The following is a 24,634-nucleotide window of genomic DNA, read 5'->3' on the forward strand; positions in this document are numbered from 1 at the left end:
AACTTGTGTCTTTGGTTATAGATAGTATTGTGTAACGTAACACTGTTCTGTCCGTACAGAAGAAGCACACTTTACACGAGTTATACGGCCTTTCTGAGTAAACCTGGAGTATCAGTGGAGCATCTGGTTCTGGTTTTCAGTAATCACACTATGATCATCCTGATCTCTGTGATAATGAGTCTGACAGCTTCTACAACTGATGACATCCTCTCGGTGCTTTGATTGCTTTTATAGATGTGTATACATTAAACTCCTTGAGTTACAGTGTTTCTAGAGAACTGGTTAAACACATTCACTCTGATTAAGTGTAGACAAGGACTAACAACTCAATGTGTTGTCATATCTTTGCTTTTAATCATTATTCCTTTTTATTACACACAAAACAGCTCATATAAAAGAGCTGACAGAGGATGAATTTGATATTTTTCACAATTCATCTGTTATTCCATAGAGGACTATTATGAGGAGTAAAATCGTTATTATTTGGATCAATCTTTAATCGGATCACTTAAATATGTTTTCTGTATGTAATTCATCAGTTTGAGAGGGACTTTTATTTTGATGGCGTATCGTGACGTCACAGGTCTGCGCCGCGGTCCGGTCTGTTATTCGGCTGAAGAGAGGTTTGTTTTTATTCGTGTTTAAATTAATGAATCGTTTTCGAGTGTAACAGTGTAATGTATTTAATTAGGTTAATAAACAGAGTTTGTGTGAATGCAGCGCATTCATCATAAACACAGTTTGATCAAGAAATGATGGAGACACTGAGCTTTCTCAAACCAGTTCAGATTAAATGAATCAGATGCTTCTCAACAGTGATTCACTGTTTGTATTTATCTTTATCTGTCGATCCTGAAGCTTATTTATATTGAAGATAATCTATTAATATTTGGGGATCTGACTTCAGTCTCTTTGGTCAAATGTTGTTTTTTCTTGAGGTTTATCATGGTTTTAATATCTGTGATAAGAGCAGACTGAAGACACATCAGTGTAAATACAAGAACAGCACACACACATAATAGTACAAACCGAGTGGAAAACATAAATATCTGAATTATATCTGTGTTCTTTTATGATTTCCTAGTTTTGAAAGATATTGTCTAATCAGGTCTTTAACTCTGACTCCCTCACTAGTGCACTGAATACTAAACTAGTGCGCTGACTACTGAACTAGTGTGCTGACACTATTTAAACTGAAAACAGATGACATCACTGAATTCAATGATGAACTGTCTTTAACTGTCATTTTGCATTATTGACACACTGTTTTCCTAATGAATGTTGTCCAGTTGCTTTGAAGCAATATATTTTGTTTAAAGTGCTATATAAATGAAGGTGACTTGACTTGATTTGACTGACTACTGAAATAGTGCGCTTGACTTCTGAACTAATGTACTGACTACTGAACTAGTGCGCTGAATACTGAACTCGTGTGCTCATTCCCTTACTAGTGTACTGACTACTGAACTAGTGTGCTGACTACTGAACTAGTGTGCTGACTACAGAACTAGTGCGTTGACTACTGACCTAGTGCGCTGACTATTGACCTAGTGTGCTGACTACTGAACGAGGGAGCTGACTACTGAACGAGGGAGCTGACTACTGAACGAGGGAGCTGACTACTGATGCAGTGCGCTGACTACTGACCTAGTGCGCTGACTACTGACCTAGTGTGCTGACTACTGACATAGTGCGCTGACTACTGAACGAGGGAGCTGACTACTGACGCGCTGATTACTGACACGCTGACTACTGACGCGCTGACTACAGACCTAGTGCGCTGACTACTGACCTAGTGCGCTGACTACTGAACTAGTGACTACTGAACTATTGTGCTGACTACTGACGCGCTGACTACTGAACTAGTGTGCTGACTACTGACGCGCTGACTACTGAACTAGTGCGCTGACTACTTAACTAGTGCGCTGACTACTGAACTAGTGTGCTGACTACTGAACTAGTGTGCTGACTACTGAACTAGTGCGCTGACTACTGAACTAGTGCGCTGACTACTGAACGAGGGAGCTGACTAAACTAGTGCGCTGACTACTGAACTAGTGTGTTAGTGTGCTGACTACTGAACTAGAACGCTAACTACTGAACTAGGGAGATGACTACTGAACTAGTGCGCTGACTACTGAACTAGTGCGCTGACTACTGAACTAGTGTGCTGGCTACTGAACTAGTGCGCTGACTGCTGAATGAGGGAGCTGACTACTTAGGGGAAGTCGTGGCCTAATGGTTAGAGGGTTGGACTCCCAATCGAAGGGTTGTGGGTTCTAGTCTCGGGCCGGACGGAATTGTGGGTGGGGGTAGTGCATGAACAGCTCTCTCTCCACCTTCAATACCTCGACTTAGGTGCCCTTGAGCAAGGCATCGAACCCCCAACTGCTCCCCGGGCGCCGCAGCATAAATGATGAACACTGCTCCGGGTGTGTGCTCACAGTGTGTGTGTGTGTGTGTGTTCACTGCTCTGTGTGTGTGCACTTTGCATGGGTTAAATGCAGAGCACAAATTCTGAGTATGGGTCACCATACTTGGCTGAATGTCACTTCACTTCACTTTTTAAACTAGTGCGCTGACTACTGAACTAGTGCGCTGACTACTGAATGAGGGAGCTGACTACTTAGGGGAAGTCGTGGCCTAATGGTTAGAGGGTTAGACTCCCAATCGAAGGGTTGTGGGTTCTAGTCTCGGGCCGGCAGGAATTGTGGGTGGGGGGTAGTGCATGAACAGTTCTCTCTCCACCTTCAATACCTCGACTTAGGTGCCCTTGAGCAAGGCATCGAACCCCCAACTGCTCCCCGGGCGCCGCAGCATAAATGATGAACACTGCTCCGGGTGTGTGCTCACAGTGTGTGTGTGTGTGTGTGTTCACTGCTCTGTGTGTGTGCACTTTGCATGGGTTAAATGCAGAGCACAAATTCTGAGTATGGGTCACCATACTTGGCTGAATGTCACTTCACTTCACTTTTTAAACTAGTGCGCTGACTACTGAACTAGTGCGCTGACTACTGAACTAGTTTACTAACTACTGAACTAGTTTCCTGACTACTGAATTATTGCGCTGACTACTGAACTATTGTGCTGACTCCCTTACCTAGTGTGCTGACCACTGAACTAGTCCGTTGACTACTGTACTAGTGCGCTAGTGTGCTGACTACTGAGGTAGTGCGCTGACTACTGAAATATGGAGCTGACTACTGAACTAGTGTACTAACTACTGAACTAGTCTGCCTACTACTGAATTAGTGCGCTGACTACTGAACTATTGTGCTGACTCCCTTACCTAGTGTGCTGACCACTGAGGTAGTGCGCTGACTACTGAAATATGGTGCTGACTGCTGAACTAGTGTGCTGGCTACTGAACTAGGGAGCTGACTACTGAACTAGAGTGCTGAACTAGTGCGCTGACTGCTAAACTAGTGCGCTAACTGCTGACCTAGTGCAATGACTACTGAATTAGGGAGCTGGCTACTGAACTAGTGTGCTGAACTAGTGCGCTGACTACTGACCTAGTGCACTCAATACTGAACTAGTGCGCTGACTACTGACCTAGTGTACTGACTACTGAACTAGTACGCTGACTACTGAACTAGTGTACTGACTGCTGACCTAGTGCGTTGACTACTGACCTAGTGCGCTGACTACTGACCTAGTGCGCTGACTACTTAACTAGTACGCTGACTACTGAACTTTTGTGCAGACTACTGAGCTAGTGCGCTTACTACTGAACTAGTGTGCTGACTACTGAACTAGTGTACTGACTACTGAACTAGGGAGCTGACTGAGATCTGTCTGTTAATTATTCTCATCTTAAACACAGATAAACTCCTGCTGAAGCACACTGTTATAAAGATGGAGTTTATTAAAGAGGAGAGTGAAGACGTGAAGATTGAAGAAGCACTCAAACATGAAGAGACCGAGGAACAAACAGGTCTGTTTCATTCTCAAAGTCTCTCTTTGAAAAAAAAAATCCTAATTTTTACTCCTGTATTAAACGTGTAAAATAAAATAAAAAATTAAGTAGTAAAAAGTAGTGTGGAACTGTCTGCCAGTTCATCAGCACTGTGTGGTTACTGATGAGCAAGAGGAGACTGGTTTTCCTTTGCTAAAGTAAGGAAACTTTGTTTGCTTTGCTCCTACATTTCCCAGAAGCACACATCTTCTGTGTACCACAGTCAGCAGATGTTAGAAAAAAAGTATAGAATATTTCTATCCCTTATTGTTACTGGAACAATATATTTTATAATGTAAGCTGGACTCAAGTTTGGTCATTACATCAAAAATTCCTGTCTTAAAATAAGAAGTCTGTTTTACATTTTCCAAATAATATAATTTTGGTTTTGCTTACATTTAGTGATGGTTTATTTACATCAAACCACTGTTTTAATTTCTGTTGTAATCACCTCTAAAAGCCACTGTAAATTATCTCCAGAACAGAAAATATTTGTGTCATCCACAAATAAAATACATTTTATTTTAACTGATACTCTGCACACATCATTAATATAGATTATAAACATCACAGGACCTAAGACCGATCCTTGTGGTGCACTACCAGTTATGTTCAGGTAAATTTATGTTCACCAATTTCTACAAACTGTTTTTCAACCAAATTGTCTCCAGATTGAAGAGTATCTTATATTCCACTGTGATTTAGGAATACTTTTTCCAAATGTCTTCTAGGATTTCAAAATTTCCCTCCATTTCCCATTTATTTCTAATATACTGGATATTTTCTAATTTGCTGTCTCATAGACTTTAATGTAATTTTCCAATTATTTTGCTTATTTCACCCAGTTTGTATACTGAAATAAACTGGGTAAGAGTAGAATTATTTTCCTTTTCCATTACAGTTTTCTTGCCCTAAGCTCTATTTTGTCAGCCTTTTATTATGTACATTGGAGAAGTTAATATGTATGTTAACGCCTTTCTTTAATCCTGGGACCCATTGTATATTTTTGATCTCCCAGTTCTGCCTGATCTGGCTAGATTTGTGTAGGGACCAGTGGGACTCCAATCCAGTGATCTACTGTAGGGTTTTATTAAGGGTTTGATAGTTGCCAACTTGTAAGTATTTGAGATGTGTCCTAAAGAAAGCCGATAATTAACAATATTGACAGGAGGTTCTGAGATCACAGGTTACACCTTTTCAGTTGTTTGCTGGGTATAAGATCTTGCATTCATGTTTGTTGGATTTGATGTTTTACTTTCTAAATGTTTTCATATCTTTGTATCACAAAACTGGTGTTAACTTGTTTTTGTTTCTGTTCACTCTAGACCTGATGTCGCTGAAAGAGGAGATTCCAGAACTGAATGAAATGGAAGAGAAAAATAATGACTCTATGACTGGGGAAAATTCTTCTAGTTTCTCACCGACTCATAAAACAGAAACTAAGAACCTGGAAGTCCACAATGAAGAGAGTCATTTTAGCTGCCAGCAGTGTGGAAAGAGTTTCAGTCGAAAACAAAGCCTTACAACCCACTTAAAAATCCACAGTGGAGAGAAGCCGTTCTTATGCCCTCAGTGTGGAAAGAGTTTTACAATGAAGAAAACTCTTCGTGCCCACATGAGCATTCACACTGGAGAGAAACCTTACTCCTGTGAACTGTGTGGGAATGTTTTCTCACGAAAGGAAAGTCTTAACGTTCACATGAGAATCCACACTGGAGAGAAGCCCTACCCCTGCCAGCAGTGCGGGAAGAACTTCTCAGTAAAGGGAAATCTTAAAATTCACATGAGAATTCACACTGGAGAGAGACCATTTATATGCCCTCAGTGCGGAAAGAGCTTCTCACTAAACAGGCATCTTAAAGTTCACATGCAAGACCACACTGGCAAGAGGTTGTTCATCTGCTCTCAGTGTGCAAAGAGTTTTAAGCAGAAAAAAGAACTTGATGCCCACATAAAAATTCACACTGGAGAGAAGCCTTACTCCTGCAAACTGTGTGGAAAGAGCTACAAAATCAAAGCAATCCTCAAGATCCACATGAGAGTTCACACTGGTGAAAAGCCTTTCGTTTGTGATGACTGTGGAAAGAGTTTCAGATATAAAGAAAGCCTTAATCATCACATGAGGACTCACTCATCAGAGGACTGTTTTATATGTCATCAGTGCGGAATGAGTTTCTCAGACAGGAATCACCTAGAGAATCATGTTAAAAATCATGTCGGAGCGAAGCTTTTCATGTGCCATGAATGTGGAAAGAGTTTCAAACATAGAATGACCTTTGTGAATCACATGAGAGTTCACACTGGAGAGAAACCTTTCACCTGCCCTCAGTGTGGAAGGAGCTTCACAATTAAAGGACACTATGAGTATCACATGAGACTTCACACTGGAGAGAAACCTTACACCTGCCCAGATTGTGGAAAGAGCTTCACAAATAAAGGAAACCTTAATACTCACACGAGAGTTCACACTGGAGAGAAGCCTTACAAGTGTCCTCAGTGTGAAAAGAGCTTCTCATATCACACAGAACTGAAACGGCATGTGCAAACTCATTCTGGTGAGAAATTGCTGTTTTCCTCAGTGTGACGATAAGTTTAGAAAAAGGAGCAATTTCAACAGTCATTGTTGCATTCACTCTAGACAGAGACAATTAAGTTGTGTTCAGTGTAATTAAAACATCAAACTTAGACATAGAAATGGAAAGTCATTAACAAACCAGATTCCCAAAAAAGTTGGGACACTGTACATATTGTTAATAAAAACAGAATGCACGAAGTGGAAGTTTTAAATTTCAATATTATATTCAGATTTTAAGGGGAAAATAAGTTGATTTTAAATGTCATGGCATCAACACATCTTAAAAGAGTTGGGACAAGGCCATGTTTACCACTGTGTGGCATCTCCTCTTCTTGTTATAACAGTCTGCAAACGTCTGGGGACTGAGGAGACAAGTTGCTCAAGTTTAGGAATAGGAATGTTGTCCCATTCTTGTCTAATACAGGCTTCTAGTTGCTCAACTGTCTTAGGTCTTCTTTGTCACATCTTCCTCTTTATGATGCACCAAATGTTTTCTCTGGGTGAAAGATCTGGACTGCAGGCTGGTCATTTCAGTACCCGGATCCTTCTTCTACACAGTCATGATGTTGTAATTGATGCAGTATTGAAAGAGATGACGTCTGGATGGGAGCATATGTTGTTCTAGAACTTGGATATATATTTCAGCATTGATGGCGTTTTTCCAGATGTATAACTCCCCATGCCACACACACTCATGCAACCCCATACCATCAGAGATGCAGCTTCTGAACTGAGCGCTGATAACAACTTGGGTTGTCCTTGTCCTCTTCAGTCCGGATGACATGGGGTCCCAGTTTTACAAAAAGAACTTCACATTTTGATTCGTCTGACCACAGAACAGTTTTCCACTCTGTCACAGTCCATTTTAAATGAGCCTTGGCCCAGAGAAAACACCTGCGCTTCTGGATCATGTTCCTGTATGTGATGCAGTGCTGTCTAAGAGCTGAAGATCATGCGCATCCAGTATGGTTTTCCAGCCTTGTCCCTTACACACAGAGATTGTTCCAGATTCTCTGAATCTTTGGATGATATTATGCACTGTAGATGATGATAACTTCAAACTCTTTGTAATTTTTCTCTGAGAAACTCCTTTCTGATATTGCTCCACTATTGTTCGCCGCAGCATTGGGGGAATTGGTGATCCTCGTCCCATCTTGACTTCTGATAGACACTGTCGCTCTGAGAGGCTCTTTTTATACCCAATCATGTTCCCAATTGACCTAATAAGTTGCAAATTGGTCCTCCAGCTGTTCCTTATAAGTACATTTAACTTTTCCGGCCTCTTATTGCTAACTGTCCTAACTTTTTTGGAATGTGTAGCTCTCATGAAATCCAAAATTAGACAGAATTTGGCAAGACATTTCAAAATGTCTCACTTTCTACATTTGATATGTTATCTATATACTATGGTGAATAAAATATGTTTATGAGATTTATAAATTATTCCTTTCCTTTTTTTACTCACAATTTGTACAGTGTCCCAACTTTTTAGGAATTGGGTTTGTAAATGTGAGACCGTGTTTGTGAGACCGTGAAAGAGTTCTGTCACGATAACTCTCGGAGTGATTAAAGTAACGTAATGTATTTGGTCTTAGTGGAATAGATCTGTTACGCTGCAGCAGTACATGCACAACATGCTGCTGTGAGTGTGTAAGAAATACTGCTGCTGCTTCACAGATAACACACATGAATATCCCCCATAGCATACATGAACCACCTCATAGCAGATCTATACAGGTGGAGCTGGGGAAGGTGGAGGGTTTCTGAAGCATGCTGCGACTGCTAAGGCAAGCTCTACTCATATATTTGAATGTTGAGCAGTGAGCTTATTGGCTACCAATACAGGAGAGAACCAATCAGCTGTGTCATTTGATAATGATGTCATTAGGTCAGATTGAGTTAGACCTATTGGACTGCGCCATCTAGAGTCTCATGCCAGAACTCTGTATTTAAAGAGTCCCCTTTCAAAAAGAAATCTATTCAAGTGTGCTGTTGGTATACACTTTAAAACTAAAAATGGGAAAGCATAGTTTTTTACTTTTTGTTTGCTTCACTGAAATATAAATAAAATTACTCTTATAAGTGATTAATAATGACAGAAAAGTCCAAGTATATTTGGCCTTTACTTGTACTTGACCTTTTGATGAAGATATACTGAAAATTATAATTTTAAGTATACTTTGCTTGTATTTGTGTTAACTCTTGATTAAGGAGCATTTTATAGATGTATATAGTGTCTTATAAACTTACATTTTTTGAAAACTGAATTATAAACAAAACATTTTCCTAATTCTAAGTTTTGAAGAATTTAATGAATTTGAATTGTATTTTTGTGCACCGGTAATGTACAAATTAAGTTTCAGAAAATCTACTTAACTCTTTGCCCGCTGTTGACTAAAAATGACCAGCAATCCATCTTCTTCAGGGCTCGACATTAACACTTGTCCGTTTGTCTGGGACCAGTGGATTTTGTGAAGGGGCAATTACATTTGTGAAAAAAAAACCTTTTGTTTGTGATTGATGGATTTACTTGTGAGCCCTGTTCTGAATGAATCTCAGATCCACAAACACAGCTGAAGAAGCAGAAGCAAGCAAAGGAAGCATTGTTTACACATAGATAATAATGTGCTCATCAGACATTAACCCATGAAGAGTTCAACACTGCAAAGCTTTGGGGGTGTTGATGGACTCGATCTACTCCATCTGTGTCCTGATCATCATTCAGTGTAAATATTATTCAGCTTTTTATTCGTTTGTTTATTTTTCTGGAATCTACACAATCCTGAGACAGCCATGGCTGACAGTTTTCTCTCCCGAATATCTTGTACCACTAGTGAGGGTTTGGCCTGGAGCAAGAACTGCTTCTTTAGTTGTCTTCAGCTTCTCAAGGGGTCTCTAAAACACATTTGGATGCACGCCTTTCCACCGAATGCCACCATGACCAAGACTAAATCAGCTGCTGGCGGCTCTAATCTTTCTGCAATAGTAGCTGTTGATTATATGTTTCTCTTCTTGTGTTTTTGAGTAGGTAATCCAATAACAGAAGCTAGTGATTAACACCAATATGTGATGCGTCTGCAGGACAATCAACCCTGCTTGTGCAGTAGATGGAGACACCATGGGAAATATATTGTGATAAAATAAATGAGGCTAGTGAATAGTAGCTTTGAAAATTATGTCACACACTCTACAAATCAATGCCCTAACTGCAACAATGGAAGCACTGGTTACATTTGGGAATGTTTTTCGTTGGTCCTCTTTGTGTATGTGTTCATGGTTTCTTTGTTTGACAGCCTGTCAATATTTCACATTTCATTTTGTTTGGCAGACAGTCAAAATCAATTGCTTTAAACCACCATCAACACAATCCTTATCAGTCACCATTCTTTAAAATAATGCACTTTAACAGAAAGTTCAAGCTTGATTTAATTAATTCCCCTTGTATTCTGTGGAGAAACTTAGATGGATCAGATGGGTATAACTTAATATCATTTCATTTAATAAATCACACAGTAGATGTCTCTGCAGCCATAAACTTAATATTTATCTTTGCATTATTAAAATTAAACTGTAATGTGGAGCTCAAGACACTTGATTTTATTCATTATTGAGAATATCACGGCCGCTTTGTTGTTGCTATTATAATTATGATCACTTCACATTTGCTTACAATTAGAGCCAGAAGCTTTAGTAATGATCTGTTATTTATCCTTTGAAACAGTCCTTTATCTTATAATTTAAATGGGGTTTATGTGTGTGAATTTCTGTAATTTTTAGCATGTGAATAGGACTTTTATTTTGGTGGAGCAATGTGATGTCATTAGGCTGCAGTTTTGCATCTGTGATTCTGCTGAAGAAAGGTTTGTTTTTTAATCTTTTTAAAGAGTTCAAATCAATACAGAGAACGTTGGAATGAATTCAATGTTTTCATGAAATGTTATAATCTGTCTAATAATATTAATGAACAGTTGTTTCATGGTAACAGAATAGATGACTCATTTCATCATAAACAAGTGTTGATTCCAGCTGAGATTCAATTGATTCAGTTTTGGTTTATAGCCAGGTAAGGTCTCAGGCTCAAGAAGGTGTGGTGGTTTACCTACGAATTAGACGAATCACAGTTAACCCTTTAGAGTTTGTAGTGATGGCTTGAACATTTTTGGAGAACCCCAAGAAGATCAGAGCTCGGATAATAAGACCCTTCGCTGGGAAACAACATTTAGGGATCAGCACAATAGCTTTATCTGTATGAAAAGTACATATTTTTGGCAGATGGTGTAGTTTATCAGTACCAGTTTCTCAAGCCACACATTCAAATTACGACACACTGAAGCCACGTGCTTAATGTACTGATGTGTTGTTTTGCAGCTGTTGTTTTTTTTGCATGCAGTGGGTCACGCTGAAAAGACCAATATGGAAAATCTGATTCATTTTGGCAAACCGGTTCTTAACCCCTTACCAGTCACCCCCCCCCCCATTTTTGGCATGGAGACCGAAATTACATACCCAAAATAAAAAGGTTTCTGCTCATGATTCTTTCTGACTAGATACATAATCAACCTTTGATCACAAAGCTGACACTTCAAAGTTTACTGTTCAGGAATCAGAATCACTCAGACTGTTATGATAATAGAGATATATAAGCTCAAACATAAAAACAAAAATAAAAATATTAAAAACATATGTTTTAAATGTATTTAAAAAAGTATTGCTATAGGATATGAGTTTAGAAACACAGTGTAGCTAAAGCCACAAGTCCTCCAAAGCTTTGTATGAAAATGTCATAATCGAATCTATAAAACTGTGAATTTTATGAAATATTTTCTAAGGCCATGTCATGTGTGTTTTTAGAGAAGGCTAATCAGATTGATTTATGGCACTTGTCATCTCTGTAAGATCTCACATGCAAACATTCCTGTGCTCTCTGTGTTGGCTTTGCAAAGCTCCCCGATTCATTATTCTATTGTTCTCACCAAACGAGTCTTTCACACCTCCGCCAGGTATGACACATTATCCGCATTATTCTTTTATCATTATTCTTTTGCTTTTATTCCACCTTTATTAGCCTTTATTGTGGTTTTTCAGGCTTTACAAAGACACAAATCTGCAATCTCGCTTTAATCTCAGTATGCATTTAGCCCTTATTTATCAAATGTCAATTAACAATGGCTCTGTGTAGTAACAGCAGCTCTATGTGAAATCACGCACCTGATGGAATTTACCGCTGATTAGAGAACCGGCTTTACTGACGAGATGCGCATAACGATCGGCCGACCGTGATCGGAGCACCCCTAGTTCATTCAATTAACATAAACAAACTTCAATTGAAATATGGGATTTAATGAAACGTCAGTGCTGGTGTCTTTATTTAATTCTGTAAGTTAGCCATAACTGTGAGCTAAGCTGCTCATGTGGTATCTTTAGACGTTATAACGTTACTTATTGCTTGACAAACCAGAGTGGAAGAGCAGAGCATTGCTGAGTCCCAATTCGCCTACTTATACTACGACCTAAAAGTATGTACTTTTTTTGTGAGGAAAAGTACATACTTTTGAGTGTGTAGCAAAAGAGTATGCACGCTCTGGGACATACTTCGATGACGTCATGCAACATGAACGACAACGTGGTTGACTAGTTACGCACACCACAACTGTTAACATTTCATTCATTCTTTATGTCCAATAAAATTGTATTTACTATTCCCATCATTTTTTCTCATCGTTTTTTTTCACAATACATTTTACTATGTGTTCTTCTACCAAGTTGAGGAGTGAGGAAGCAGGGCTGCGTCGTCGTAGAACCAAACGCAGGTCGTTTGTGAGGCGGCTGGTTCTGACGTTCATGTGCAATGTGTGTAACGAAATAAAATATAACTTTAATTAGGGTTAAACATTTGAATTCTTACACTTAAAAGCTGAGGGTGCATCTCCGCTGCTGCACCCGGCTGCCATGTTTACATCACCACAAAGCCATCGCAAAGCTCCTCCCTCCCGTACGCAATGGGTTGTGGGCAATATTAGCACTTAGAGTGTGCATTCATAGACATCATATAAGTAGACGCCCTATTGGCCCCTGGGCGACGAGATTTGCGGCCGCCATCTTGAACCGGTCGTACTCCTAGTTTCTTTGCGTGGCAGCAGTTAAGACGCCAGAGCACTGTCCAGCATTTTCCTGTTCTAATCGGCGGACCATCGCAAGTACGGCTCGGGATTACTTTTCACAAGTAAGATTTAACATAACTATTATTACTACTATTGTTATTTGTGTTTGCGCACGTGATTTCAGGAAGTAATGTATATTAACCCTCTGATGGTCTTTCTTTCCTGTCCACACTCATGTTTTTTGACAATAACATTTAATTTTGTAACAAGATAATATATATATCTTTTTACAAATGTAATTTTACTCTGTTTGTTAATGTTGTTACTCAACATTTGTGCAGTTTTTGGAGGATTTATGATATCTTCTAAATTTCTATAAATAAATAAATATTTATTTAAATAGGCTTTTTACAAAAAAAAACAGCATTTTATGTAAAATTCACTTTATAAAAGACACAGATTTCTAACTTTCATTCATGGGGATAACATGGATAATTTTAAATGATTTAATGTAACATTTATACCCATTTTTTGGAAAATGAAGTAAAAAAAAAATAATAATAATAACTTTAACCACTAGATGGCTATAGAGCTCCACTATATGCTATATGCTATTTGACTACCTGAAAGATATCTTTTCACAAGTTGGATTCAGTTGGATTCATATCTAAATATTATAAAATCTTTTTTTTTTTTACTGAAAAAAATCCCAGTTTTTCAATGTTACATTACAATGCATTGCAGGCAGTAAGCATGGTAAACCGCATGACTTCTGTTGAAGGCGTTGGAGCAGGTGTGTGTGTGTGTGTGTGTGTGTGTGTGTGTGTGTGTGTGTGTGCGTGTGCGTGTGCGTGCTAAATTGTTTTGTCTCATCCTGTCATCTCTCTCTCACTCCCTCTTTGGTGGTTCTGCATTTTGCATGGTTTTTTTGAAATAATTATAAGAGAGCAGTTGTTTTATAACCTCACGTGTGTGTGTGTGTGTGTGTGTGTGTGTGTGTGTGTGTGTGTGTGTGTGTGTGTGTGTGTGTGTGTGTGTGTGAGATGGAGAGGGAGGGAGGGAGAAGTGTGTGTGTGTGAGATGGAGGGAAAGAGAGAAAGAGAGGGAGAAGTGTGTGTGTGTGAGAGAGAGAGAGAGAGAGAGAGAGAGAGAGAGTGTATATGTCACAAATTATAATATTGTTTCTTCAACTTATTAAAATATCTTATTTTACTGCAACTATCTGTTTCTGCTTCTTTATCATATTTATAGTGTGTGCTTTATAAATATCCTACCTCACATATTTAGATTTTGGGCGCCTGGTCACTTATATATTATGTACAGAGACCACAAAGCAGATGGACCTTTAAGGAATAGTCAGCCACCATTATGTGATGCTACTCCTATACAATGTGACTTTTGTGCTGTAAGGTGTGAATCTTCATCTTTCATCCTTCATCTTTGTCAGTTTGTCATTTGAGGTCACACTTGCAAGAAGGATTAGAAATTCAATGTCCATTTAGAGGATGTGATAGCAAGTTCACTATTGTGTCGAGTTTTGCATCTCATATATCTAGAAAACACAAAAATGAGAGTGTTGTGCACATAGATCCCTCGAATGTGGAAAGGTGTGTTGCCAAAGAATCTTTTCTTCAGTGTGCACCCTCTGATCATTCTGATGATGAGCCAGAAGAGACTCTTGCTGATGATGAATCCCTCTTTCTGCTGAATATCACTCTCTTCTATCTTAAACTTCAGGCTAAACTACTGTTACCTGCTACTACAATACAGACTATCATTGAGGGATATCAAGATGTCCATGATATCAGTTTGACAAATTTGCTTAACAGCTTAAGTGACAAACTTACTGTCCTTGGAGTCCCAGAGGCCACAATCAATAACATTATGGTCGAACTCAGAAAAGAAGACCTCCTTTCTGCCTGTAACAGTGGACCTTTGAGCACAGACCAGAAAAGGAAGACAGCTTTTAAGAAACATTTTAATTATGTTGAGCCTGTACCTCTGTTTTTAGGTAATGATGATAAAGGTAGGGAATCATTTGCCCAGTATGTACCTGTTCAAGAAACATTGGCTACACTTTTTAAAAGCAAGTCTATTCAAGAACAGTAGTATGCAGCAACACGTTCCAAGGCATCATCAGATGGTCTTTTCCAGGACATTAATGATGGAAAGGGAGCTCAGTGCAACCCTTTATATAAAATGGAGCCATCCTCGCTTGGTCTGATACTCTATCAGGATGCGTTTGAAGTTGTCAATCCACTTGGCTCTTCAAGAAAGAAACGTAAGATTGTAGCAGTTTATTTAACTCTGACAGATATTTTGCCTCATAACAGATCCACCACAGATCAAATGCAACTTGTTCTCTTGTGCAACGAGCAGGCCTTTAAATATTTTGGGATAGACAAGGTATTTGAGCCTCTCATAAAAGACCTGAAAGCTCTTGAGGAGACTGGTATTGTGATAGGTGATGGGCAAATTGTCAAAGGTTGACTGTGTGCTATCTCAGGTGACAATTTAGGGTCTCACAGTATCGGCGGTTTTATAGTCCCGCATTTAGCAAATTACAATTCTACAATAAAAAAAAAAAATGTAAATAAAAAAAAACACTGAACATGCGCAGCGCAGCCGTTATTATTGGTTCTAGCGGCTAGCCAGAGCGGGAAAATAAACACTGAGAAAAACCCCCCCCACACAGACAAAAAAAAAACACGCAACAGAAAAATGGATCTATCCGGAGCTCCCGAGAAGAAAAAGCGTCTTTGTTCGTATAATAAGGAATGGGAGAAAAAATATACATGGTTAAAACCAATTACAGGTGACCCTAATAAAGGAGATTGCAGTGTATGCCACCGGAGTTTCACCATCACGCATGGAGGTGAGGGGGATGTAAGGAGGCACGGAGATTGGGGAAAGTCACAAGAAAAATGCACAACAAAGAAATGCTAACGCTAGCATGACAAGTTTTTTCTCTCCACCCAAAGATGGGAACCAAAATAAAATCACAGCAGCTGAAGTGACAAGTGTCTACCATAATGTGCAGCATGGTTTATCGTATAGATCAGGTGACTGTACTACTAAACTAGCCCCAGTCATTTTCCCCGATTCAGAAATAGCAAAGAAGCTGGCTTGTGGAAGAACGAAGAGTGCATCTATTGTTACAGGTGTGCTTGCACCAGCATCTTTAGAAACATGCTTGAAACAGTTAAATACGCCAATGATTGCAGATAGACCGGATTCTTTTCCACACTTTTCCATTGCGTCTGATGCATCAAACCATGGAACAACCAAGTTATTCCCGTTAGCATTAAGATATTACACACCCGACCTAGGAGTGCAGAACAAACTGTTGGACTTTAATGATGATTGTAATGAAAACTCTGATGCAATTTTCAACCAGGTTGTTTCGAGGCTCGAGGAGAGAAACCTGGGGTTAGAACGGATCTCTGCATACTCAGCTGATAACGCCAGCGTCAATTATGGTGTGCATAACTCGGTGTATAAAAAACTGACGGACAAGAATGCATCAGTTATCAAGCCCAACTGCGTGGCCCATATTCTGCACAACTGTGGGAGGTATGCAGGCGATAAGCTCAGAATTGACATTGAGAACATAGTCACAAAAGTTTGCAACCACTTTTCGTCTTCAGATAAACATGTGTAAGAATTAAAGGAAGTGTTTGAGTTTGTGGACGAGGAGTACACGGCTCTTTACAAGAATGTGCCGACACGGTGGCTGAGTTTGTGGCCTGCTGTCAAACGTCTGCACGACTCCTGGCCAGCTGTCAAAAGCTATTTTTTATCTCTCGGAGAAGAGCGCTGTCATCAGCACTTTGGAAATTGCTCGCAAATTGTGAGGATGGAGAAGACGTGCCCTGTGAACTCCAGGCATACTTGCTGTTTTTGCAAAATAGCCTCAAAGTTTTTTTCGACGCAGTGCTTAAAGTTGAGGGAGACGAGACAACTGTGTGTGAACTTTTCGAGTTAATGACCAATCTCAAATTGAAACTAGAGCAAAGGAAAAATGATCGATTGTTTGGACTCGAGACCAGTACTCTCCTGCAACAGTTTCCCACCACACAGGGTGCTGTTATAGAGCAGGACTTTCTTATGTTCTATGAAAGAGCGCTTGCTTATCTACACAAGTGGTTTGATTTCACTGATGGCAACTACCTAAAGCACATCTCATGCCTGGCTATCAAGAGGGAATTTAGCTTCCAAGACCTCCGTGGAGCAGCTGAAGCATTAAAAATGAGCTTTAAACTGGACATGAACCAGTTGTATGATGAATTCTGTGTTCTTATGCCGCACGTAAAGGAAATCGCAACAACAACAAATCCTGTTGCATCTAAGTGGACAGTTCTGTTGAAGCACGTCCGTGCCCCAAACATAACAGCTCTGGCATCTTTGGCTTTGAGCATTCCTGTCACCAATGCGTTCGTGGAGAGGGTGTTTTCTCTCATGACTGCTGCGTGGACAGAGACAAGGAACCGCGCAACAGTGGACCTCATAAAAAGTGAACTCCTGGTGAAAGTGAACTACAGCTACACCTGCCGGGAGTTCTACAGACACATAATGAATGAGAAGGCCCTACTTGAAGCTGCCAGATCAGACAAAAAATATAAATTCAAGATGCACTGAATCCGGTAAGAACGCATTTAATCTTAGTCTCTCCTAATAGAATTTATGTGCTTATTTGTAAATGTGCTTTGTAGCGATTGGATTATTATTTTCACTTAATTATTTGGATTGAATAGAGACATGCTGTTAAAATAATTTTTTACTGATATTACTATTAAATATTATTAGTGATGTTCACAGCGCCGGTCAGCGCCGTCATTAACATTTTTATAAACCCTTTTAGCAATTTAAAACGTTCACATCACTGCAAAAAGATATCTAATAAAAAAATAAATATTTATTCACCTAGTATAATAATAGTAATTTCTCTCCCTCGTGTCCCGCATTGTCAAAATCAGGTCTGCTGTCCTGCAACACAGCAATAGCCAGGTGGTCACCCTACCAGCGGCAGAAATTCTGAGTGCGGCATTAAATCAGATTCTCCATTTAACCAACTATCATTCTTTCATGTTTGCCAGCCTGGGCTGCCCCCATGTCTTGGGCATGACCTGTTTGAAGGCATTGTTTCGGGTGACCTTGCTTTGTTTAATTCTTATTTAGTTAAGGATAAACATTTTAATTATCTACATCTCAACAGGTGCATAGATCAGTTCAAGTATCAGGGGAATGATGGCCACGACAAACCAGCTGATGTTTCACCAGGTAGCAATAAACTTACTGGACATGCAGCCCAGAACGGGTGTTTCCTTCGTTTGCTACCCCTCCTGATGGGAGATAGGATTCAGAATCCATGTGACAATGCTGTTTGGCAACTTGTGCCCCCGCTTAGAGAAATTGTAGATCTAATTTGTGCTCCAGCAATTACAACAGATCAGGTCGCTTATCTTAAAATACTTATTGAGGAATACATATACTTTCGAAGACAGCTCTTTCCTGATCAGCCCCTGAAGCCCAAACACCACTATATGCTTCATTATCAACAGCTTATTACAGAGTTTGGCCCCCTAATTCGCCTTTGGACTCTCAGGTTCGAGAGTAAGCACTCTTTCTTCAAGAGATGTGCTAGAAAGTTGCACAATTTCAAAAACATCTGCAAAACAGTTGCTGAGCGACGCCAGCTCCTCCAAGCCTGTTTGAGTGCTGGTGAAATGTTCCAGCCAAGAGTGTCATCTGATAAGGGCACAGCATTCTATGTAAATGACTACAGTGACAAAATCAGAGAGGCTGTGCTTGGATTGAATTTGGAATTTATAGATACAGTAGCATCTCATGCTGTCACAGTGAAGGGCACTTCATACAAAAAGGGCATGTGTATCTTGCTGGGAAAAACTGATGAAGAATTTGAGGTTGGCAAGATAGAGCTGGTCATTGTTCACCATGGCTCTGTGTCCTTCATCTCTGAAAAATATTTGTTTGTGAGTGACATTGGGGTTAGGGACAGCCCAAGAGCAGTTTGTTTGTGTGAGACATGACGATCTGCTTGATTATTATCCTTTGCTAGCCTATGAGATGTGTGATATGCCAGTAATCTCTCTCCATCACTCGTTTGCAGAAACATACTAATACAGTGATTGCTGCATCAGAGGACATCGGCAAGGCTGTCCTGGCTGCTCTTCCTGGGCTCCCCACAGATACATTGGCATCCTTGATGACAGGCCTGGAGAGCCTTGGTGTGCAGAGCATGGAGGACCTCTTCTATTTGAGGGAAGATGATCTTCTGATCTACCTCCGTCCAGTCCAGTGCAGAAAACTCATTTGTGCCTTCACACCAAAAGGTAATGGTTCTGTTAATATCTCCCAGTACAGAGATCCATTTACATTTAGAGAACAAAAGGTAGTAAAATAAAAGACAAGTGGTTACTGCTTAAAGTAAGTTATATTACCTGTTCAATGATACATTGTGGCAGAGTGAAATGTCTATTGACATAAGAGTGAAGTGCAGACAATCTTTGAGAATATTCCCTCCATTTTAAGTAAATGATTGCATTAAATTTTTATATTCCATCTTAGGGTTGTCGTTCAAAATAATTTAAATTTGTTTTTGAGCTTTTTCTTCCTAGAAATAGCATAATGTATCTACCATTCTATTATAGATTTCACTTTATTGTCCAAGTTCAGACTAGCAGCACTGATAATGTTAAATTAAATTTAATGATTGAGTTAAGTATAAAATATCATAGTGGGTGTTAAAGTACAACATTAGTGTGTCTGGATCATAGGGTTCCAATGATCAAAATGTGTGTATTACAGATCCCTCTTCAGCACCATTTCCTCCAGGAAGTCCAGAACCCTCCTCAGCTCTGTTTTCTGTGGAAAGTCCACAAACCTCCTCAACCTTGTGTTATCCAGGTACACCCGGACAATTCAACACTAGAGGAAGACTTCTTCCATCACCACACACACCATGGCCTGCAAAGTTTAAAATAAACTGGGAGAAGATGCCGTCAGAGGTACAGCTATCACAAATTCAACAAGACCAAATCCAGCAGCGAGAAGAGCAACGGTCAGATGTCTTGTTGATCAGATGAGAGACCACAATGCAAACCCTAAAAGAGGGTCTCTTCCGGGTCTGTTGTGACGCTGCAGTGACGCTGCTTTTCTGGCGCACCCAATAAAAAAGAAAACATGTCAGCAGAGTCGTAGTCACAGCAGTCGTGCTCACAACAGACCCTGAAGAGAAGACAATGCTGAATAAAGTCTTAGTTTTTGATATTTTTGGACCAAAATGTATTTTCGATGCTTCAAAATATTCTAACTGACCCTCTGATGTCACATGGACTACTTTGATGATGTTTTTCTGACCTTTCTGGACATGGACAGTAGACCGTACACACAGCTTCAATGGAGGGACTGAGAGCTCTCGGACTAAATCTAAAATATCTTAAACTGTGTTCAGAAGATGAACGGAGGTCTTACGGGTTTGGAGAGACACAAGTCCATTTTTAAATATAAACTAACACGCCTCCACATCCCTATGTCTCTATGTGGAAATATTTGTGTAATGCCACCCAAGTGTTCACCAAAGAAAGAAGCCGTGGTTTCAGTAACCACAGTTAGTGTTGAAGCAGTCATGTCAGAGAGATGTGTGTGGATCTAGGAGGAAGAAAAAGCACTTTATTTGGCCTTTCGAAAGTAGATGCATTTAGGAATTTTTAAGATTATTAAAACAGAACAGTAACGCATTTTATGGACAAACGTTTCGTGAACCTAGGAGAGGAAGTCATTCTGACTTTGCTACGACTATCTGGCGATTCTGAATCCGCTAACGTACTGTAACGTTAAGTATGTTTTGTTATTAGTTTAAGTATTTGCTATTGCACCCTGAACATATTTCAAGTACAAAGTTTCCTTCCTTTAATCCCTGTTAATAGTTGTTAGGAAATACTGTAATTCAACATAAGCCTATTGCATCCATTAAATGCCTACTCCAAATTAGCAAAAACCATAGGATGACTTTGTCTCCCACCCGATAAAATTGGTACTTTCACCCATCATTCAATTCAATTCAATTCACGTTTATTGGTATAATGCTTTTTACTATACTATTCATTGCAAAGCAACTTTACAGAAAATTAAGTTTCTACAATATTTAGTAGTAGCATATGAGTGGTGACTGAAATGCTAAGTGCAGACACGTGGATGATGTCCATAGAAGGAACAATTGTGATGGGTCCCCACAACAGCCTGCTGAATGGAGTGGCAGCGACCTTTGCTGACTACTGTGTTTAACTTGCATTATCCCAAAGATGCCTCAAACACTCTTGAATTTGTCCAAAGGTATGTTTAAACTGTTTGCACACTACCGTATTTTTCGGACTATAAGTCGCACCTGAGTATAAGTCGCATCAGTCCAAAAATACGTCATGATAAGAAAAAAAAAAAAGTTGCACTGGACTATGAGTCACATTTATTTAGAACCAAGAACCAAGCGCCCTCTCGCGGCTGGAGACGGTAATGTTGTCTCTTGGTTCATGTGAAATTAATTTTGATTAATAAGTCGCCAGCCAAACTATGAAGAAAAGTGCGACTTATATTCCGGAAAATATGGTAATAAAAATAATAGAACCATCATTCTCATGTGGAGCTACCCATGAATCATTTTCTTTTTATTCAGTATTGTTAGACTCTTTGATATACTCTATTCATTGATGTCAAAAGACAAAAGACTATTCAATCCTTTGCGTCTTTTATGTACATTCGTAAAAATTTGGCAAAGAAACCCTAATTGGAGAGACGGGGCATAGAGGAGAAACAATAATGTGTTTTTTTAACCTTAAACCGCATAAACACATTTCATTACACCAAATACACAAAATAATGTTCTTTTTAGCAATGTCATATGACCCCTTTAAGGTACGTTGCAGACACTTTTGTCCAAAGTGAAATACAATTTACAGTGCATACAGTGGCATTACATATTTAAGAAAACAATGTTAAAGCCAATGTGATTGTAAATGTTAAGTTGTGTTAATGTTAAATAAATACATCAACGTCATTTATTTTTCAGCGACCAAGTAGGAATAGTTTACTTACTGTTTTTGTTTGTTGTTGTTTTTTACACCATATTCATCATTAACAGATAAGAAAACTTTTTTCAATCTCTCTGTTTTCAGAGCTTTTTGTGGAATCAACTCCCAGTTGGGTAGCAAAGCAGAGAAGAGACATGGACTCAACGCCCCTGTCTGCACCCTCTTAAGAAAACTCCTGGACTTTGAGTTGATGGGCAGGTACTGATGCCAACCCACAGCTTCCCCAGTTCAAGACTAGCTGGGCACTTTATCACCATGTTCCCCTTGATGATACATTGTCTGGACATCAGTGAAACTAATATTGTTTGTATGATAAAATAAGATAAAAGAAGTTTGTAATATGATGTTGCATAGTGTGTTAATAAAAAAAAAGAAAGAAAAGATGCCATGGTTTTGGTTTTAATTGTGGAAGATTACAGAATTTTATCATAACAATTAGAAATTACAAGATGAGTACAATTTTGAATTACAATATTCAACTGTAATTGTCTCCTGTAAAATTGAGTTGCAGTAAATATAAATTATAATAAATTACAGAATTTTACTGTAATAAATCACAGTAGCACTGCTGTATAAATACAGGACTCTATTGTATTAAAAAAACAATATATTACCTGTATATTACTTGTTGTAAATTCACGGCAATTAGTTGCCAGGAATTTCCTGTAAAATTACAATAAATTTTTAACAGTGCATGTCATGTGTGTTTTTAGAGAAGGCTAATCAGATTGATCTATAGCACTTGTCCTCTCTGTAAGATCTCACATGCAAACTCTCCTGTGCTCTCTGTATGTGTGTTGGCTTTGAAAGCTCCCCGATTTATTATTCTATTGTTCTCACGAAACGAGTCTTTCACACCTCCGCCAGGTACGACACATTATCCACATTATTCTTTTATCCATGTCATTAAATGTGGTATTTTCACATGCTCTCAGATGGAACAACATTTACAACAAAGAGCCATAGTTCACGGAGAAGCTACGCAAACAGCTGTCATTATCACACCCGGTTTCTTCGATTTAATGATCATGAAATTAAATTGTCTAGGATGTTTTTGTTGTAACGTGTCAGTGAACGGCGGCTCTGTGTAGTAAATGTTGATCCACCTGAAAGCAGGTGATAATTACTTCTGTTTGATGTCCATGATACCTGTGGTTTACAGTGAAGAGAAACGAAGCAGGCTGTAGTGTTAGGGCCCGGTCTTTTCCCTCGATGCGGAAGAACGAAGCGCCTTACAACATGGAGGTATTCTGTGTTGTGAGGAAACTTCTACGTTACACCCTACATGTTCAGGACGGTTCATGTTGAGTTCAAGTTTAGGTCCTTCGTTCATTTTTGGACTTTGTTTGTATGTATGTTTGTTCATTCATACTAAATACCAGGTGTTTCTGGTAAGCAGAGTCATTCTACAGTGCAAGGTGTTATTGGTGACATGAATATGGTCTTAAGTAGTTTTAATGATCTTTAATGTTGTAAATACATTTCTTTATATAAGTACTGGGGAAATAAAACGGTTAGGCTGATAGCTGTTTGGGATATAAAACAAACAAACAAAAAAACATTAACCGGCTTATCTTATTACACAGATGTAATAAGTAGATTCTAACTAATTACTTTTTATAACACTTGTTATAACATAAGTGTAACTTAGTTATACCAACAACCGTTATAGTTTTGAAATACTTTAAGATCAAAGTATTAAAAAACAAACACCTGTTATTTTGTACACCTTGTCTTGAAATGTGGGTTAGATAATGTCTTTTTCTTAACATTTTGTTGCTTTGTTGCAGGTGGAGCTGGCTTCAGAAAACCTTTTATCCGAGACACCCACTGCACTTGTAAAGCAGGATTGGGGCACTGTAATCATTTCCTAGGACTACTTTACACACGGGCTCACTACCTAAAAATGGAGCATAAATCTGAGATCAAATGCCCAAACAATGACCGCTTCAAAAACTGCTCATATTTGACAAGTGCAGCAGGGAACTTGACTCTGAAAAAGACCCACGAGTACTACTATCAGATTGTTGGACAAATGGGGATTGGTGGGTTTACCTGGTGTGGCTTTTTTGTAAAATGCAATAGTGATTACCACCGTATCCATTTCAACAAAGATGAATGGGAGGAGCTGAAGTCTAAGCTTGATTTGTTCTTTTTCAGCTGTTTCTTACCTGTTCTCTGCAACAGGAGACTGTAAACCAAAACAAAACCTCAAATTACCTTTTGAAGTGTATTTAATTCTTAAAGGGATAGTGCCAAACCTGCATAAATTATTTTTTGTATGCTGAACACATTAGATACTTTGAGGAAGGTGGGTAACAAAACAGTTGGCAATAGGCACTGATTTTCCATAGTTTGGAAGAAAAAGTCAACGATTAACTGTTTGGTTACTTGCATTCCTCGAAGTATTTTCTATGTTCACTAGGAGAAACAAATCAGTACAGGTTTGGAACAAATTTATGCTAAGCAATTTATGACCAAATTTCCAATTTGGATAAACTATTACCTTAATGTAAATACATTGCATTCTCTGTTAAATAGTTTTTTATTACTGTAAATATGACAAATGAAGCTGTATTCCTATGAAATGCAGAATGTTTTAATTCTCTCAAGCTTCAGACATGTCTGTAAATAATTAATAGTACAAATGTTATTACAAAGAGAAACTAATTAAAAAGGTACATTTTTATATTGAAATGTTTTTGTAACTAAAATGTGGTAAGAATTACAATATGTATAAATTCAGTATTATAAAAATCGTATCATTTTATTTAAAAATTAATTTTCTGAAATATGCATGTAATCCAGTAATTAAACTATGTAATTAATATACAAAATTGCACTTTTGTGATTCCATGATTCAATGTGATATTCCTTGAGTCGACGAATGGCC

At 38.8% G+C, this 24,634-nt stretch overlaps 1 protein-coding gene across 2 annotated transcripts; it reads left to right on the plus strand.

The window, feature by feature from the left end:
• The first annotated feature begins 500 nt into the window (after window positions 1-500).
• Window positions 501-24,535, plus strand: LOC127956161 (gastrula zinc finger protein XlCGF26.1). Of its 2 annotated transcripts, XR_008153504.1 has the most exons (5): window positions 501-623; window positions 3,827-3,937; window positions 5,284-10,393; window positions 18,765-18,987; window positions 19,463-24,535. XR_008153504.1 is itself a non-coding variant. In XM_052553908.1 (3 exons), exons 2-3 carry the CDS (start codon window positions 3,859-3,861, stop codon window positions 6,540-6,542), a joined length of 1,338 nt encoding a protein of 445 aa, XP_052409868.1. In that variant the 5' UTR covers window positions 501-623; window positions 3,827-3,858; the 3' UTR covers window positions 6,543-11,403. The 2 variants fall into 2 exon arrangements, 1 of the variants encoding a protein (XP_052409868.1); XM_052553908.1 differs by lacking the exons at window positions 18,765-18,987; window positions 19,463-24,535 and having other exon boundaries at window positions 5,284-11,403.
• Window positions 24,536-24,634: the final 99 nt, after the last annotated feature.

This window comes from Carassius gibelio, chromosome B4 (genome assembly GCF_023724105.1).
Source record: "Carassius gibelio isolate Cgi1373 ecotype wild population from Czech Republic chromosome B4, carGib1.2-hapl.c, whole genome shotgun sequence".
Taxonomy (NCBI): Eukaryota; Metazoa; Chordata; class Actinopteri; order Cypriniformes; family Cyprinidae; genus Carassius; species Carassius gibelio.